Source organism: Pogona vitticeps, chromosome 4 (genome assembly GCF_051106095.1).
Source record: "Pogona vitticeps strain Pit_001003342236 chromosome 4, PviZW2.1, whole genome shotgun sequence".
In the NCBI taxonomy this organism is placed as follows: domain Eukaryota; kingdom Metazoa; phylum Chordata; class Lepidosauria; order Squamata; family Agamidae; genus Pogona; species Pogona vitticeps.
In genome coordinates, this window is record NC_135786.1 from 32,434,643 (window position 1) to 32,450,766 (window position 16,124).

A 16,124-nucleotide genomic window follows, 5' to 3' on the forward strand; every position below is an offset into this window, starting at 1 on the left:
GGTAAACATCGCATTACGATGATCGGTAAGTGTTTCACTTACCGATTTTCGCATTGCGATGTTTCCCCAACAGCTGATTGGCGGTTCCAAAATGGCCACCGGAAGAAAAAATGGCCGCCGCAGAGTTTTCGCGCGATTTCCTCGCTTACCGAGTCGGCGAAAATGGCGGCCGTATGGAGGATTTCCACATAGTGGTGAGTTTATCCCCCATAGGAACGCATTGAAGGGGTTTCAAAGCGTTCCTATGGGGCTTTTTGCCCCGGATAGCGACGATTTATCCGGAACGGATTATCGTCGCTATGCGGGGCACCACTGTAGATACATAGGTACCACCACGGTGGGAAGGTAACGGCGTTCTATGTCTAGTCTCGCTGGCCACGTGACAACGGAAACTGTCTTTGGACAAACGCTGGCTCTGTGGCTTGGAAACGGGGATGAGCACCGTGCCCTAGAGTTGGACACGACTGGACTAAATGTCAAGGGGAACATTTACCTTTACCTATTGAAACCATTGAGCTATGTAGCCAACTCAAATACTCCATACAGAATGGTACTTTTATCAAAATTAAAATTCCCAGTAAAGATTTCATTTTTCTTGAAAATACACGAACTGACTGGATTTGAGATAGCAGTCCTGAGCATTACTCCCCGGTCACTGATTTGCTGAGTTGTGAGCATTGATAGAATCAAGCTCTGCTTGTAGAATATTTTTGGAATGTCAGTGTTGTTTTTAAAAATTGTAATCATGGCTTGGCAGTAGTTAAAACTGCTTATGAAATCTATGCAAAGCTCCTACATTTAGGTTTGGGGAGCTGCTACTTTATCTGTTTCTCTCCAGCTGTGCTTTTTGGCTTTTATTAAGCACACCATCTATATGATTAGCACAGTGTTTGTTCTGTGAAATGATATGAACTATTTTTGAGCTAATAACTGGAATTTCAAGAATATTAAGAGCTTTCTGCCGTCTAACTGCAGAGGCTTACCATAATTTACTTGGAGAAGTTTCTTTTGACTTTAAACTGCATGATTTTCTAAATGAATCTTGCTCAATTATTAAATTCAAATTACTAAAATGTTTTTGTATTAACAGAGATCAAATTCATTGTGATGAATTTGGTTTTGTGGATAGTGTATCACATGTATTAATGTTTAGTAAACTCTTACTAAAAAGGTGAGACTTGAGCACATTTGCATAGTTTTACATCTGTGTACTAGCACTTCTGTTTATTTCTCTGTGTCCATCTCATGTAAATCCATTAGTTTATTTATTCTTTAGCTTGGCAAATCAGCCATTCTCTTCCTTACTCTAACCTGGTGCTGAGCTTAGGTCACAGACACCTCAGGAATAGAATCCTACTGAAGCACAAAGAGAAAGTGAAACTTGCTGCTACCAGTAGACACTGGGACACAACAACGCATATATTGGGTAAAATTCAGTAGTTAGTTGCAACTAGAGTAGGCCTGCTGAATCAGTGGAACTTATACTGTACTGTTATTAATTCACTAAATGTCCACTAATTCGACTTATTCTTGTTGTGTTTTACTGCTGGATTTTAGCCATGGATTGGCTCTCTTGTCTGTATGTGAATAAACCATTTAGCGGGGTTTTTAAAATGCACCAGCTGTTAATGCCCAAGAGTTGCTGTTAAGTTCTGGCCTTTTTCCATTCACTGATTGCCCTGATTGACTCATCTTTTGATTTTGTTCGTGCCCACAGCTTGTCCTGTTCCTAGGTTCTTGTCATGGCACATTCACGCTCTTTTCTTCTTCTGTGAAATCTGCTACCAGCAACCCTGTACAATTTTTCAGTGTCAAATGCTTTATGCCTGTAGCTTGCTTGCTTATATATCTGTCTGTCTGTCTGTCTGTCTGTCTGTCTGTCTGTCTGTCTGTCTGTCTGTCTGTCTGTCTGTATGTATGTATGTATGTATGTATGTATGTATGTATGTATTTACCATCTTTCTCCTAAACAATCCAAGGTGATGTATTCTTGAACAATTCAAAGCGACTTAGAGTATTAAAATAAAAAAAGCTAAAAGCTAAATGAGAAATTATTACAATATTGAAAAATACATTAAATGGATATCATACTAACACTCAAAATAAGAGCAATATTAAAAAAAACATGTGCAACATTGGTCAACCGGTCATTTAAGGGAAAACATGCTTGAAGACATAGGTTTTTGTCTGCTTGTGGAAGGGCGGCAAAGATGAGGCAAGTCTGGCCTCCTGTGGGAGGGAGTTCCAGAGTCTGGGAACAGTGATAAGAGAAGGCTTTCTCCCATGTCTCCACCAAACATGCCTGTGAAGGTGGTGGGACTGAGAGAAAGGCCTCTCTTGATTATCTTAATACTCAGGTAAGGGAGATACAGTATTTTAGATAATTTGGAGCCAAGACATTGGGACTTTATAGGTTAAAACCAGCACTTTGAATTTAGCTTGGAAATGGATTGGCAGCCAGTAGAGCTACTGTAACAGGGGGGTTATGTGAACCCCGTAATCAGCCCCACTTAACAATATGGCTGCATCATTTTGGACCCTCTGGAGTTATTGAACACCTTCCAAAGGCAGCCCCATGTAGAGCACATTACAGTAATCCAACCGAGATTTAACTAAAGCATGTGTCACCATTACCAGATCAGACCTCTCAAGGAATGGGCACAGCTGGCACACTAGATTTAATGCAAAGGCATTTCTGGCCACCACTGAAACCTGGGCAGTGTGTCTCATGATTAAGTTCAGGTTTTGGACTCTCACACTTAGATCTGCCTGTAGACCTTTGACTGAAAATTGTCCAAGACCTGCTGTTGCCATAACTCTTAATCATTTTCATTTTTAGTAGCATTTGCTGAGTTTTTGTTGTTTGTCTTCCTCTAAGATGTTTAGATATTTGATAAAATGCTTTCATTAAATTTGAAGTTGAAATGTGCAACATTTTCAGACACTCTGGCTAGAAAATTACAGGGCCACTAGTCAAACTTATAAGTAAATACTTGATTTTTACTTCAGATACATTATGTAGTCATTCCTGTAAGTTAGGTCAGCATTGTTACTCATGTATTGCATATAAGAGACTGAGGATCAAAGAGAACAGCTCTTTCAAGTCAGAAGTGAGATCTGAACTAGCAGCTTTCTGATTCATAGTTCTGTCTCTCTCTCAGCAGTTGTGCCACAGCTTTTCAGTATGTTTCTGAGTGTTATTTTCCTGGTTCAATTAATATTGCATTCTTTTCTGCTCTTAGCAATATTGGAAATAACGTTCTTAGATCATAAAACTGAAGATTTTTGATTTTTGTTTGCCAATGCAAATGGCATATTATTGTCTTTGAAATGTTATGTTTTCCCTCCAGCGTCAGTTCATACCAGTGAAAATAAAAAACAAAGACTTCTGGTTTTATACTGTGCAATACGCTGGGCTATATTCGGGGAGTCTGATCGTGATCATTTGTCTCTCATTCTTCCTTCTCAACTCGTGGGACTTCATCCCATCTGTTTATGGCTTCATGTAAGTAGAACTTCAGTCCACTGCATACACCTGCTTTGAAAATCCTTGTCCCAATTATTTGATTATGAGACAAAAGTGAAGAGCAATGAAAATATCAATTCAGGTCCTTTGTTATAAACTGATACCTGGCTGTGTTCAGTGTCTTCTTAATTACAAGTGATTCACTGCTGTAGTTTCCTGAATGAATAGTTTGGATGATGTTTAAAGTATCTAGAATCTAGGTAAGTAGAAGCTTAAATAGTTTTGTGTGCTAATTATCTGCAGCTGTATTAACATTTTAAATCAGTTTTATTCTATGATATTTAGATATGAAGTAGTGCCTTTTGTATAATTGAGGTATTGTGGATTGAGTACTAAAGTAATATATTGCACATGAAAGACATGAAACCACCTTGGTAGCTTTTCAAATGAAAAGATAGATTTGCCACAGGATTCAGTTGGGTTCCCGCTTCAGGTAGTTAGTTGGAATTAGAGTGGACCATTTGTCTTTCTGAGCAAGCTTAAAGATTTGTACCAGATTTTAAAAGAAACAGGTCCATGCTCCTTCCATCTTTTGGAATGTTGCTGCTACCTGCAATACATAACTTTAAGATACACTTAAAATTCAAATCCTTGTACCTGCTCTTTGAACCTTAGTTTTATATTTGTCATTTTGTATAAATACCATTTCTAATTTTTGGTGCAATTATGTTCAGGATCCTTTCACCTACTTCTAAAAATATTTTGAATGTATGGTATGCTGCAAGAAGCCCCATAGTTTCCAAGTGTTAGAAATGCAAAATGTAAAGGTGGAACTAATTAAATGAAATGCAGCTGCAAGCAAGTTAGAATACCTTGATAAAATCCATTTAACCTTTAAGTATTTGTATAACATAATTTTTACGCTGTGTTCTGTAACAATTGTTTGTGACTCTTATGTTACAGTACACTTGGTGCGCATACACATAATTCATATACTAATTCAATAACTGTGATATTGTTCTATCAATTCCAGCCTCTCCGTTCCAGACTTGACACCCAATGTTGGCCTCTTCTGGTATTTCTTCGCTGAACTGTTTGAGCACTTCAGCCTCTTTTTTGTGTGCGTCTTTCAGATCAACGTTTTTTTCTACACCATTCCCTTGTCAATTAAACTGAAGTAAGCATTCTCTTTCTTAATTTTTCTCTACTTCTTGGAATCAGGTTCTGCTGGCAGTGAGCATTAGTTCAGTTTGTTTGTTTGTTTGTTTGTTTGTTTGTTTGTTTGTTTATTTATTTATTTATTTATTTATTTATTTATTTATTTATTTATTTATTTATTTATTTATTTATTTATTTATTTAATTTCTATGCCGCCCAATCTACCCAGAGGTCTCTGGGCGGCTCACAACAATTAAAGTTCAATACAGTAAAAGATAAAATGATTAAAATACAATTAAAATACAATTAAAATACAATCCAGTTTTGATCAATTTGCTGGAACTTTTGGTTATCACAGTGGAAAAGAGAAGAGTGAATGACAGTACTGTATGTAACAGGCAAAGAAAAAGAATAAAATGATTTAGTACAGAACAATAAAATAACTTTGTTAAGGCTAGCAAATCAATAAAATAAAAATCATTATTAAATTGAACACTACAGGTTCATGTTCTGAGTTTAAAACTTCATTATGCCACTTCCCAGTCTTTATTTTTATAGGTACGTGCTCTGCCATAGCAAAAGTTTAAACTGTGGAAGAGTTAAAGATAATAGTTGAAAACAATACAACCTTCGTAAACATGGCTTTTTACATTTGTCATACAAAATTGGGAGATACTTTGTTTAGTATCATTAAAAAAACAGCAGCTCTTCTTCCTGTCTGCAGTGTAATTTTTACAGTCCTTCTAACTTTAAAATTGTAACACTTTAAGCAAACCTATGACTGGATGGCTGTCACAACGGTGTCAGGTTGTACTGCCAAAGTGTTTCTTCCGTGGCACAGTAAGTTTGGATTGAGTACAAAGGCCAACTCCATGTGAAGAACCATGATTTCTACACAGTTTTAATATACTTCACTTGGAGTTTGGAGAGATGGATCACAGGATAATCAAATAAGAATAGAAAGAACAGCAGAGCTGTATATTCTATATGTTTTCCTGGTGCTTCCAGTTAACGGATTGTAGTGGTTTTCATTGAGCTGAGGCATTGGATAGTTTATTAGATACTTTTCAATAGGAAGGTGTGAGTTCTCTGCACCAGAGCAGACACTTGAGTCATTAGCCTCTGATGCTTTCATGAATTGTAGATTCTCTCTAATACAGTTGTGCCTCACTTAGCGATGTTAATCCGTTCCGGAAAAAACATCGCTAAGTAATTTCATCGCTAAGCGATATGAAAAAGCCCATAGGAACATATTAAAACGTGTTTAATATGTTCCTATGGGCTAAAAACTTACCTTAAAGCGAAATTCCTCCATAGCGGCGGCCATTTTGGGTGCCTCTCAAGCGAGGCAAAACAGCAGCAGCCATTTTGTTTTTGCGGTGGCCATTTTGGAACCGCCGATCAGCTGTTTTAAAAAGTCCACTTTGCCATGATCGCTTCCCTGTGATCATCGCAAAGCGAATTTTAGCCATGGGGCTATCGCTAAGCGATCACTCCAGCGAAGGCCAAAAGTCCATTACAAAGCAATTTCATCGCTCAATGGAGCGATCGCTAAGCGAGGCACCACTGTACTTCAACATTTGTGAATTTCTTGAATGCATCAATAAATCAAAGTAACTTTAAGGAAGCTATCATTTCATGTAGGTGATAGAAGACATGTCAGTGTTCCTGAGTTTTATTTATAGTTTTCACTTCTCAGGATCATTCAGGGCATTTGATTAGTGCTGTTTGTGTATTGCATTCTTTCTCTCCTCCCTTTTTCTTTTCTTCTTCCTGTCTCTAAAAGGAAATGCTATAATGAAGGGTTAGTTACTTATTGTATGTAATGCTTTGTACTTTAAGGATGTCAGTACAAGGACAACCGGCTAGCTAAGACTAGCTAAGAGAGAGGCTTCAAGTTAAATATGAAAAGCAGAAGTTGGTGGCATACTGTAAGAGAGAAAACAGCTTCACATGGAAAAGCAGTTTAGACACTCTGTAGAATCTTCTTCCTTGGTAGTTCAAGGCAAGGCTACATAATTCCAGGCAGCAGCACTTTGGCTATAGAGTGTCCACCTTGGTGATAGGAACTGAACAATGTTTTGAACAACTCTTCTCACTTTAATGCCTCACTCCCTCACTCCCTGAAGAATGACTTGCTTTTGGTCTCATCCTGCAAGGCCTAGCAGGTTTTTCTTCATTACATGTAAGCCTGGATGCTTCCGTCCTTTTTTCCTTCTCCCCTACTGAGCTATGAAATTAAAGTATTAGGAGAGCCTTTCCTTCTCCCCTACTGAGCTATGAAATTAAAGTATTAGGAGAGCCATTTTGTCTGTCATCCTAGCTGGAGCCTGGCTGCAGTCTGTCCATTCTGTTTGCTTGAAAAGCTAAGAATAGTATGGCAGGGATTCATAATGTCCTCTCCTGTGACTGCAGTGCACTGACAACACTGTAGTATCTTTCAGCTCAAAGATAGTATTTGAGGTCTCTTTCATTCCATGTTGGCAGCTCCCAAAGACTGTGACAGCTTGCACTTGCCAAGATATTTCACTCATTTAATTCTGACTCTGACCTCTCTCCCACTCTTCATTTATGACTATAAGATATGCTATCAGCCCAGCCTCATGTAAAACTGTGTAGAAAGCTGATATGGGTGCTATTCAGTTACCAAGCATCTTTGCTATGTCACATGTCAGGCAGGTTTCATCCTGTTTTCTCCAAAAGGATACCCATAAACCTAAGCAATGAAGCTCAGAACAAAACGTTGGACACATTACTGTCCTTCAAACAAGTGTAGCAACCAGCTCATAGCTTCTGCATTGTAACTACGTCTACACTGTAGATCTGCATCAAGGTGTTATAATATTTTCAGTTCCTTTTCTAATGACCACAAAAATGGAATTTGTTTTTCCTCCAGCGGGCCACACACTTCCCATTTTTGTTAACCTGTACACCAAGACTCGGAGATGAGTTTCTAGCTTGGTTACAGCCAACTCCGATTGTATCAGTAGACACTGGAGTCTTGACCTATCTACCAAAGCTCTGGGATCAGTTTGGAATCTTTTGCTTGCAAGGCTGAATTGAGGTAGACACAAGTTCCTTGGCAGAAGAGTGGAACCGAAATGTAATAAGTGCACTGTGATTAGCTGAAAAGACCACAGAAGAGTGCAGTATTGTAAGCCGCCTTGAGTCCTCTTAAGGGGAAAGGTAGGGGTAAAAATATTTTAAATAAATAAATATTATTATATCAGCTGGTGGTAAAGTGTCATTGTTTCAGGTTTCAGATCAGAAAGAAAATGGGTGTGTGTTTTTGCCCTTTTTTCTAGTGCACAGTCTTTAGATATGGAGAAGAGAACTGAAGACTGTGTCCCCAGTGTGGAGAAAGGAATGGCAGAGTAGTAACTTACTCAGAGTTGCTTACTGAGTTTCATAGTCCAGGTGCATGGGTATCTTTGTACAGTATATGAAGTGGGATGTAACCTGACCTTTTGTTTCTCTTTGATTGCTACGGTGTTACAAGTATGGCTGCACTTGTATCTGTAGAAAGACACTATAATATTGGCAGTTGTGTTTTTAGTTCCTTCTTTAATGGCCCCAACGTGGAATTTGGCCTTTTTCCAGCTGCCACACACTTACTTGAGTTGTCGTTTTTGTTGACCTGTCTGCCAGAGCTGCAGGATCAGTTTCTTGCTCGGTCACTGCCAACCAGCCCTATTGGTAGACATGTGATAGTAATTTTTTGTACAGTTTGCAATCCCATTACATCTAAGTTGCATTTGCTAATTTGATTCCCACTCTTAAGTTTGGCACGCTCCTTCTGGATATCTGCTTTTTCACTTTCTTGTTTTAGCTGCCCTAAATAACTCGGTACAGTATCACCAATACATTTTAATCACCTTTCTGCTTATTCCAAATAATTTAAGAAAAAATTGAAAAGCAGCAGTCCCAATAAATCACCTTGAAGGAGGCAGTAATAATTAACTAGGTCCTTAGAGTACCTTACATCTTTATTCTTAATTTCAATTCTTTAGCCAGATTGATGATGGTGGTGGTGATGATAATAATAAAGGTAAAGATAAAGAAACATTGTACCTTTTTGCATCTGAGGAAGTAGTCTTTACTTAAGCATCTGTATATTTTAGAAAACAGTTTTAGAAATTAAATTAAAAAATACACGTATTTTTCCGTATATAAAATGACATTTTTTCCTAAAATAATTAGGGGAAAATTTGAGGGTCATTTTATACACAGAAGGACGCAAAGGAGTACTTGTGCGCGCTCGGCACCTCTTGCTGCTGCCGCCGCTGCCCATTGCCTCCTCCAGTACGAGTGTGGGGCTCACCTCCAGCTCACGTCGCTGCCTTGTCCCATCTGGTGGCAGAGGCAGCAGCAGGAGGCGGGGGTGGAGGCAAAGGAGCACTCGTGCGCACTTGGGCACCTCTTGCTGATGCCCATTGACTGCTGCCATCGCATCACTTCCTCTAGTGCTCCCTTTTGGCAGGGGAAAAGGTGGTGATGTGAGCTGGAGGTGAGCCCCAGCATTCGCAATGGAGGAGGTGATCGGGCAGGCAGCAGGAGACAAAGATGGAGGAGAAGTTGCCCATTAACTGCTCCTCCACCTCTGGAAAGGGTCAAAATTAGGGAATTGTCTTATACATTGGGGGGTCGTATACACGGAAAAATACAGTAACTCGTGTAATCGATGTTTGCTCCCTATCTTTTTGCATACTTCAGATTTCTTTAAGTATTCATACTCCTTATTTTTCATTCATATCACAATAAACGTATAGCCTTAAGAGTCCATAATAACTCTTCATTGCTTTATCTACAATTATGCTTCTGGAAAGTCTCCCCCACCTGCTCTGCTAGCTGTAAGAAAATATATTTAACACACATAGAAGCCAGTGTTTCATGCATTCAGAGATATGGTAATCTAAGTTGCCTCAAGTATTTAGCTCTTTGTTGATGAAATATAGACATAGACTGTACATGTATTATAAAGTTTTTGATGTGAGTCACCTATATTTTGGTGTGCCAACCAAAGGATACATGCACTTCCACCACCTGTGCTGGTTGTCTATAGTATGGGTGTAGCATGCTAGCTACTGTCCTTCCTTGTGATATTTGAGCTTGTGCTTCCTAAGTAAAGGCAATGTGTCAGACTGGAGGGCAGGCATCAAATAAGGATGTGATAGCTGATGAGACTGTGCTACTTCTGAATACTAGGAAGAAGATGAAATGTAGTATTTAAAATGGTCTTACCTGAAAGAAAACAAAACAAAACACAATATGCTGCCCATGGTAAAAGAACAAATTATGTAACAGGCTAAACTCCATCCTGATGTAGTGGCTTTCCACAAGCAAAGAATTCTGCTGTGAAGAATGAAGGTGGCCACAATGGGAATAGCATCTAGACAGCTGTATTCAGTGGCTGAAACTCTGTTGCTTAGCATAGTAAGTCATAACTAGAGCAGGCCCATTTGAATCAACAGAACTTACAGAGGTGTTGACCCATCAAATCCCCAGTGGTTCAGTGGACTATTCTAGTGTGACTTAACTATGCTAAGCAATAGAAATTCAGCCTATATAGGTCCATCTAGCATGGCTCTTAAGTTTTTAATATTCACGCATAGAGTATGTAACATTGTGTCATGTGATACAATTCTTGACTAAAGGTTTTAGTTTTGATCTTAGAGGTTTTGATTATTTTGATGTAGCCTGTGAACTTTCAGTCTTACAGTTTTTCAAAAGGTATGCAAATTAAAAGAACAGCAGTCTGTGTCATTATCGCAATATCCAGTTAATTCAGTATTTTGTTTCTTTCTATTCTAGGGAACACCCCATGTTCTTCATGTTTGTTCAACTTGCTATCATTTCCATCTTCAAATCCTATCCGACTGTAGGTGATATTGCTCTTTACATGGCCTTCCTTCCACTCTGGAACCACCTTTCTCAATGTAAGTTCCTCATGATGGTTCTTTTCTCCCTGCCAGTCACAATCTAGTCATCTACAATCTCACTAGGCATCCTTCATTCTCAAGGGACTGTGGTAACGTGCTCTGAATAGAGGTCTTGGAACAGCATCTAGTGTGGCTGAGAAGGCCAATTTGAGAGTGACAATCCCTTCCACGCTGAAGACAAATACAATCTGTCCCCTGTCCAGCTCCCGGATTTTGCTGGTTTTGGGACTGCCTCTTTGCCTCAGCCTGCTGGACAAGGGCCTCTTCAAATTGGGAGATGCCATGCTGCACCGCCTGCCTCCAGGCTGAACGCTCAGATGTCAACGTTTTCCATCTTTTGAGGTCTATTTCAGATCCCTCTTGCAGATATCCTTGTATCACCGCTATGCTCTCCCTGTGGGGCGATTTCCCTGCACTAATTCTCCATACAGGAGATCTTTGGAATCCAACCATCAGCCATTCTCATGACATGCCCGAGGAAACGTAGACGTCGCTGTTTCAGTAATGTATACATGCTAACAATTCTACAATCCAGAACTTCATAATTCCCTGGTAAAAGATTCTAGGCAGTTTGCTGAGTTTCATTTTGTTGCAATCGCCCCTCCCTCTTTCTCTCCTTTAAGTATTCCTTCCTTGATAGATGTTTTTTGAGAGTCCAGAATTGTGTAGGGATACTACAGGAAATTCTTGCCATGAAAATGAAACCAGAAAGAGTGAAGACTGCATAGCAAGAACCTGGATTACTGGTAAAAATATTGGGAACCCAGCCATTTTATGTCACTGATAGCTAATTCCTTCTCATTTCTTAACATGTCTAAATGAAGCAGGTACAGCAACCATCAACCATAACATTTTCAACTGGTCATATTCTCAACTAAGGCAAATTTTAAAGTGCCATTAGCTTATTCATTAGTGTTCTCTGGTCTTTCTTCAAAAGTGTGCTTTTAGGGCTGCCCTTCATGCTAGAATTTCCAGAGGGCAATTTAGTGTTTATGCGGTTTTCCTATACAGTGGTGCCTCGCTTAGCGAGCGCACCATATAACGACGAATCCGTATAGCGATCCCCTTTTTCGGGATCGCTATACGGAGCACCCAATCGCCGCACCTCGCATTGCGATGATTGGGGAGCCCGGCCGCCATTTTGGAGCCGCGTTCGGCGGCTCCAAAATGGGCGCCAGATGACCCGAAATGGCCCCGCGCTGTGTTTTCGCGCCCTCGGCAAGCGAGGGGAGGGCGCGAAAACGCGGCACGGGGCCATTTCGGGTCCGTTTTGAAGCCGCAAAACAGCTGTTTTGCGGCTTCAAAACGGCCGCGGATGACCCGAAATGGCCCCGCGCCGCGTTTTCGCGCCCTCCCCTCGCTTGCCGAGGGCGCGAAAACGCCGCGCGGGGCCATTTCGGGTTGCCCGCAGCCGTTTTGAAGCCGCAAAACAGCTGTTTTGCGGCTTCAAAACGGCCGCAGGCAACCCGAAATGGCCCCGCGCGGCATTTTCGCGCCCTCCCCTCGCTTGCCAAGGGCGCGAAAACGCTGCGCGGGGCCATTTCGGGTCCGTTTTGAAGCCGCAAAACAGCTGTTTTGCAGCTTCAAAACGACCCGAAATGGCCCTGCGCGGCGTTTTCGCGCCCTTGGCAAGCGAGGGGAGGGCGCGAAAATGGCTGCCCGGGGCCAGGAAACTTCTCTAAATGGGAAGTTTAGGGCCGATTTGGAACGCATTAAATGAAGTTTAATGCGTTCCAATGGCTTTTTACTTCCCGCTTAGCGAAGATTTCATATAGCGAAGGTTAATCCGGAACGGATTAACCTCGCTATACGGGGCACCACTGTATTAGTTTCCCCTAACATGATTCCTTAGTTTCTTAACTGGATGACATTGGCATATTTTGTGGTAAGTGACATTAAAATCAACGAAACTTAAATTAGTCATGATTAACATGCTCTTGATGTCGGTGGGCCTTCTTAAGCATGAGTGAGTCTGAATCCAACCCATGAGCTGTTTTTTGTCGGAATCAACTTGGGAATCCTTTTTGTTAAAAGGCAATGCAGTACATAAATACTGGATATAAATAAGGGGATAAAAATGACTCACCAAGAAAAAATAGTTTTTATTTCAGAAGATGTGCACGGATGTGACTAGTATGCCTAAAAAGGAAAGAGAATACTAGTACAAAATGTTTCATTATTGTGAACAGGAAAATTTGAGTCCAAAATTAGCCTGTTTCCACCCTTGTCAACCAGTGATATTACTTGTACTTTTGTATTTTGTACCTGCTGAAATCCAGGAAGAAGCAGCTATGAAAATGGGAAATCATCAGTGAATAAAACTGGAAAAGTTTCATTCCCCACAGGAATTGCAGTTTATTATTGGTTCTAACGCAGGGGATTTCCATAGCAGCTGCCTCTGGAACCACCCTCTAAATTAGTATCTGTCACTGTATTGCAGTTAATATGGTACTAAGCCAAGGATTCATTAGGATATCAGTTAACCCATTTTAATGTGGCCTCTGCTTTTTGTTGCAGTCCTACACAATGTCTTCATCATTTCCTGTATGCTCATTGTCTGCTCCCTGCTCTTCCCGGTTTTATGGCATCTCTGGATTTATGCAGGAAGTGCAAACTCCAATTTTTATTATGCCATCACACTGACATTCAACGTAGGACAGGTTAGTAAAATCGTTTGACAGGGTGAGTGTTCAGTAACTCTCTCAAGTTCTTTGTAACCTAACTGGTGATCTCTTTGTGGTCTATGATGTTGGGCAAACTCAAACATGCCAAATTTGGTGCTAAATACAGAATTCACTGTCCTTTAGGATCATAGCTTTCTTTTATATCTGTGGAAAAAAAGGCTGGGAAGTGTGATTTGCAGAAAGAGGGTGAGGTGTCTCTCCAGATTGCTGGACCTTGTGCGGTTGTAGTGCACTGAGATTGTTTTTGCGAGACTCAGCCTAACGAAAAGCAGAACATTTTGTGTCTGGAAAGGAGGGAGCAACTGCTGGTTTGTGGACACTGGGGAGGCTGGTGTCTCTCTGGAATATTCTACAAGCTGGGTTGGGGCCATTTAAGAAAACGGATAAGGAATACTGTAAAAAGAGACTGAGATTGGGTGACAGTTCACTAGAGGATTTAAAACTCTCCCTAGAGCTGATGAGAACCTTTCTGATCAGGCATTTAAAATATCTTACTTTACTTTTTATCTTCTATTGTTTTTGATTGTTTTCTGCTAGAATAAAGTTTGGTATTTTTAAATCCTCTTTAATTTGGATTAAGGGTCTATTGGATCTATTGACAATTAATGTGTCGTCAATTTGGATTGAATTCATTTCTGAATAATGGTATTCACTAGACAGGAGTATAAGAAACTGGGAATTTCTCCCATACACAACTTTACATTGGGACAAAGAAGTAAGAGGCAAGAAAAAATTACTAATTTTTTCCCCCTTAGAGAGGGTGGCATTACTAATAACAAGGACAATAATGGTGATAACAATGATGATAGAACTAGATCTTTCCACATTCCCAATTTAGACTGGTCAATTGATTATAAAGGTGGGATATACGGAATAGGCCAGGGAAACTCAGAAAGTGATTTCACAACGGAGCTGGCTGCTGCAGAGAATAATTTGGCCCGGGACAAGATATTAGCAAGTGGGGGTAGAAAGGATTTGGATGACTTCATAATAGTCCAGATACAGGAATTAGAACAAGGGTATTTTCAGCCAGACATAGAGTCTCCCTCAAAAGTAACTGAGCAGAAAGACAAGATAGATAATAGTACACCTTTTCAATGAGTAAGGGATATTTTAGATGCGATGAAGGTAATAAAATTATTTCTCTGGGAATCCCATGAATTGTTAACAACCCTAATTGAGTTAGGCAAGCAGCCTAAAAACAACAATGAACAAACTAACTTAGGCATTGAAACTCCCCAAACCGCATCTCAGAGCGAAAAGTCCTTAGAAAGAAGGCAAAGAACACATCAAAGAACATCAGCCAAAACAGGATGAGTAAACAATGTACAGAAGGGAAAAGATTAAACCTGAAGGGAACTAAAAATAGAGAAATGAAAATGAAAAAGAGCAAAAATATAAAGAAAAAGAAACAATTAGTTCGTAAGATAATTATTTATAATAATTTATTTAAATTGGTAGAGGTTAAACCTAGAAAGAAGGAAAAGGCATCCAGACCTCATAAAAAGGATAAAAGAAGGAAAAGCCATAAGGTCCCTACAGCTACACACTCCATGCCCTTGTTAAGTCCTGAGGATAGAATGATAGAAAGGATTAAGCCAGCTTTTGGTACTGAGCTGCCTAAAGAAGATCTCATCAATCTGGAGGCAGATCTCAGGGGGCAAACAATAGAAGAGCAATATGGCAATAGTGATCCCATAGGAAATGAACAGGATAAGAATTATTTTATACACAAGATTAAGTCAGATTTTAACTGGTGAGAAGATGACGTAGAAACTAATCTTCTCCCACCTTTTGGGAATTTACCAATAGGTGACCAAGCTTTTATGATAAACCAACTGGAATGTTTGGTGGCTACATTGAAGGATTTGCAGCTGGCCCTCCCTGATAAGACAGGAGCAGAGAGCTGTCCCCCTTCTACTCACAGGTCTCCAGAAAATATACTGGAGGAGATTAAAAAACACACTCCTCTGAAGCCAACTATAGTAATAACCAAAGGTGGCTTAAATTTCAACTTGATTGTTCCCTCTGATGACCCCACTCTTAACAAGATAATTGAGGAGAGGGTTCCATTTTCTGCTGTGTCTAAGAGAAAAAGGGCATTGAAGGATATACAAGAACCCATACTAACTTTGAATCAGATGAAAGGGAATGCTCAGGAGACAGGAAGTGTCATTGCAGAGGCGCAATGATGGGTACTAGACCAGCATACATATAAAATTGCCCTCATGTCATGGAATATAAATGGATGGATCGGACACTCCCAGGACCCTGAATCAAGAGAGTATCTTTCCTCTATGGACATTGTATTGATACAAGAAACTTGGGTCCAGGAAAAGATGTCAATCAATGGTTTTCACTCACACTCCATCAGTGCAACCTTTGGGGTAGGTTGTGGAAGATGCAAGGGAGGTTTAGGAGTGTTGACTGCCACATCCCTGTGTGTAAACACAAGGCTGCGGCCATCCTTCAAACAACATGTGTAGCCTGTATAATTAAAATTGTAAACCGCCCGGAGAGTGCTTGTAGCACTATGGGGCGGTATATAAGTCCAAAAAACAAAAAAAAACACACACACACACACACAATGGCCATCCTTTCCCATTTCGAACATTAGGATTTGCTGATAATAAATGTATTTATTTAAATGTATTTACCCCATCAAAAGAAAAAATCACAGACTCTGGCAATATGGACAGAATTTGAAGCCTATGTAGCAGAGCTGCTTCATTCTTATCCCAACACATACGTGATTCTGGGAGGGGACTTCAATGCTCGTATGGGCCCTAACGAACAAGCCCTATACTCTCAACATAAAGCATGCCCTCCTACATCTGGCCTAAATGGATTTCCATTTAATTGACAATCTAAAGATAG

General features: G+C 40.1%; 1 protein-coding gene across 1 annotated transcript in view; it reads left to right on the forward strand.

Annotated features, from left to right (window-relative positions):
• PIGU (phosphatidylinositol glycan anchor biosynthesis class U) overlaps nt 1-16,124 on the forward strand; it is a 36,660-nt gene that overhangs the window by 14,240 nt on the left and 6,296 nt on the right. The window contains exons 8-11 of the mRNA XM_020778317.3: nt 3,351-3,505; nt 4,500-4,643; nt 10,436-10,560; nt 13,081-13,223. Of these exons, the coding sequence (XP_020633976.3) occupies nt 3,351-3,505; nt 4,500-4,643; nt 10,436-10,560; nt 13,081-13,223 (567 nt within the window). The remainder of the gene's footprint in view (nt 1-3,350; nt 3,506-4,499; nt 4,644-10,435; nt 10,561-13,080; nt 13,224-16,124) is intronic.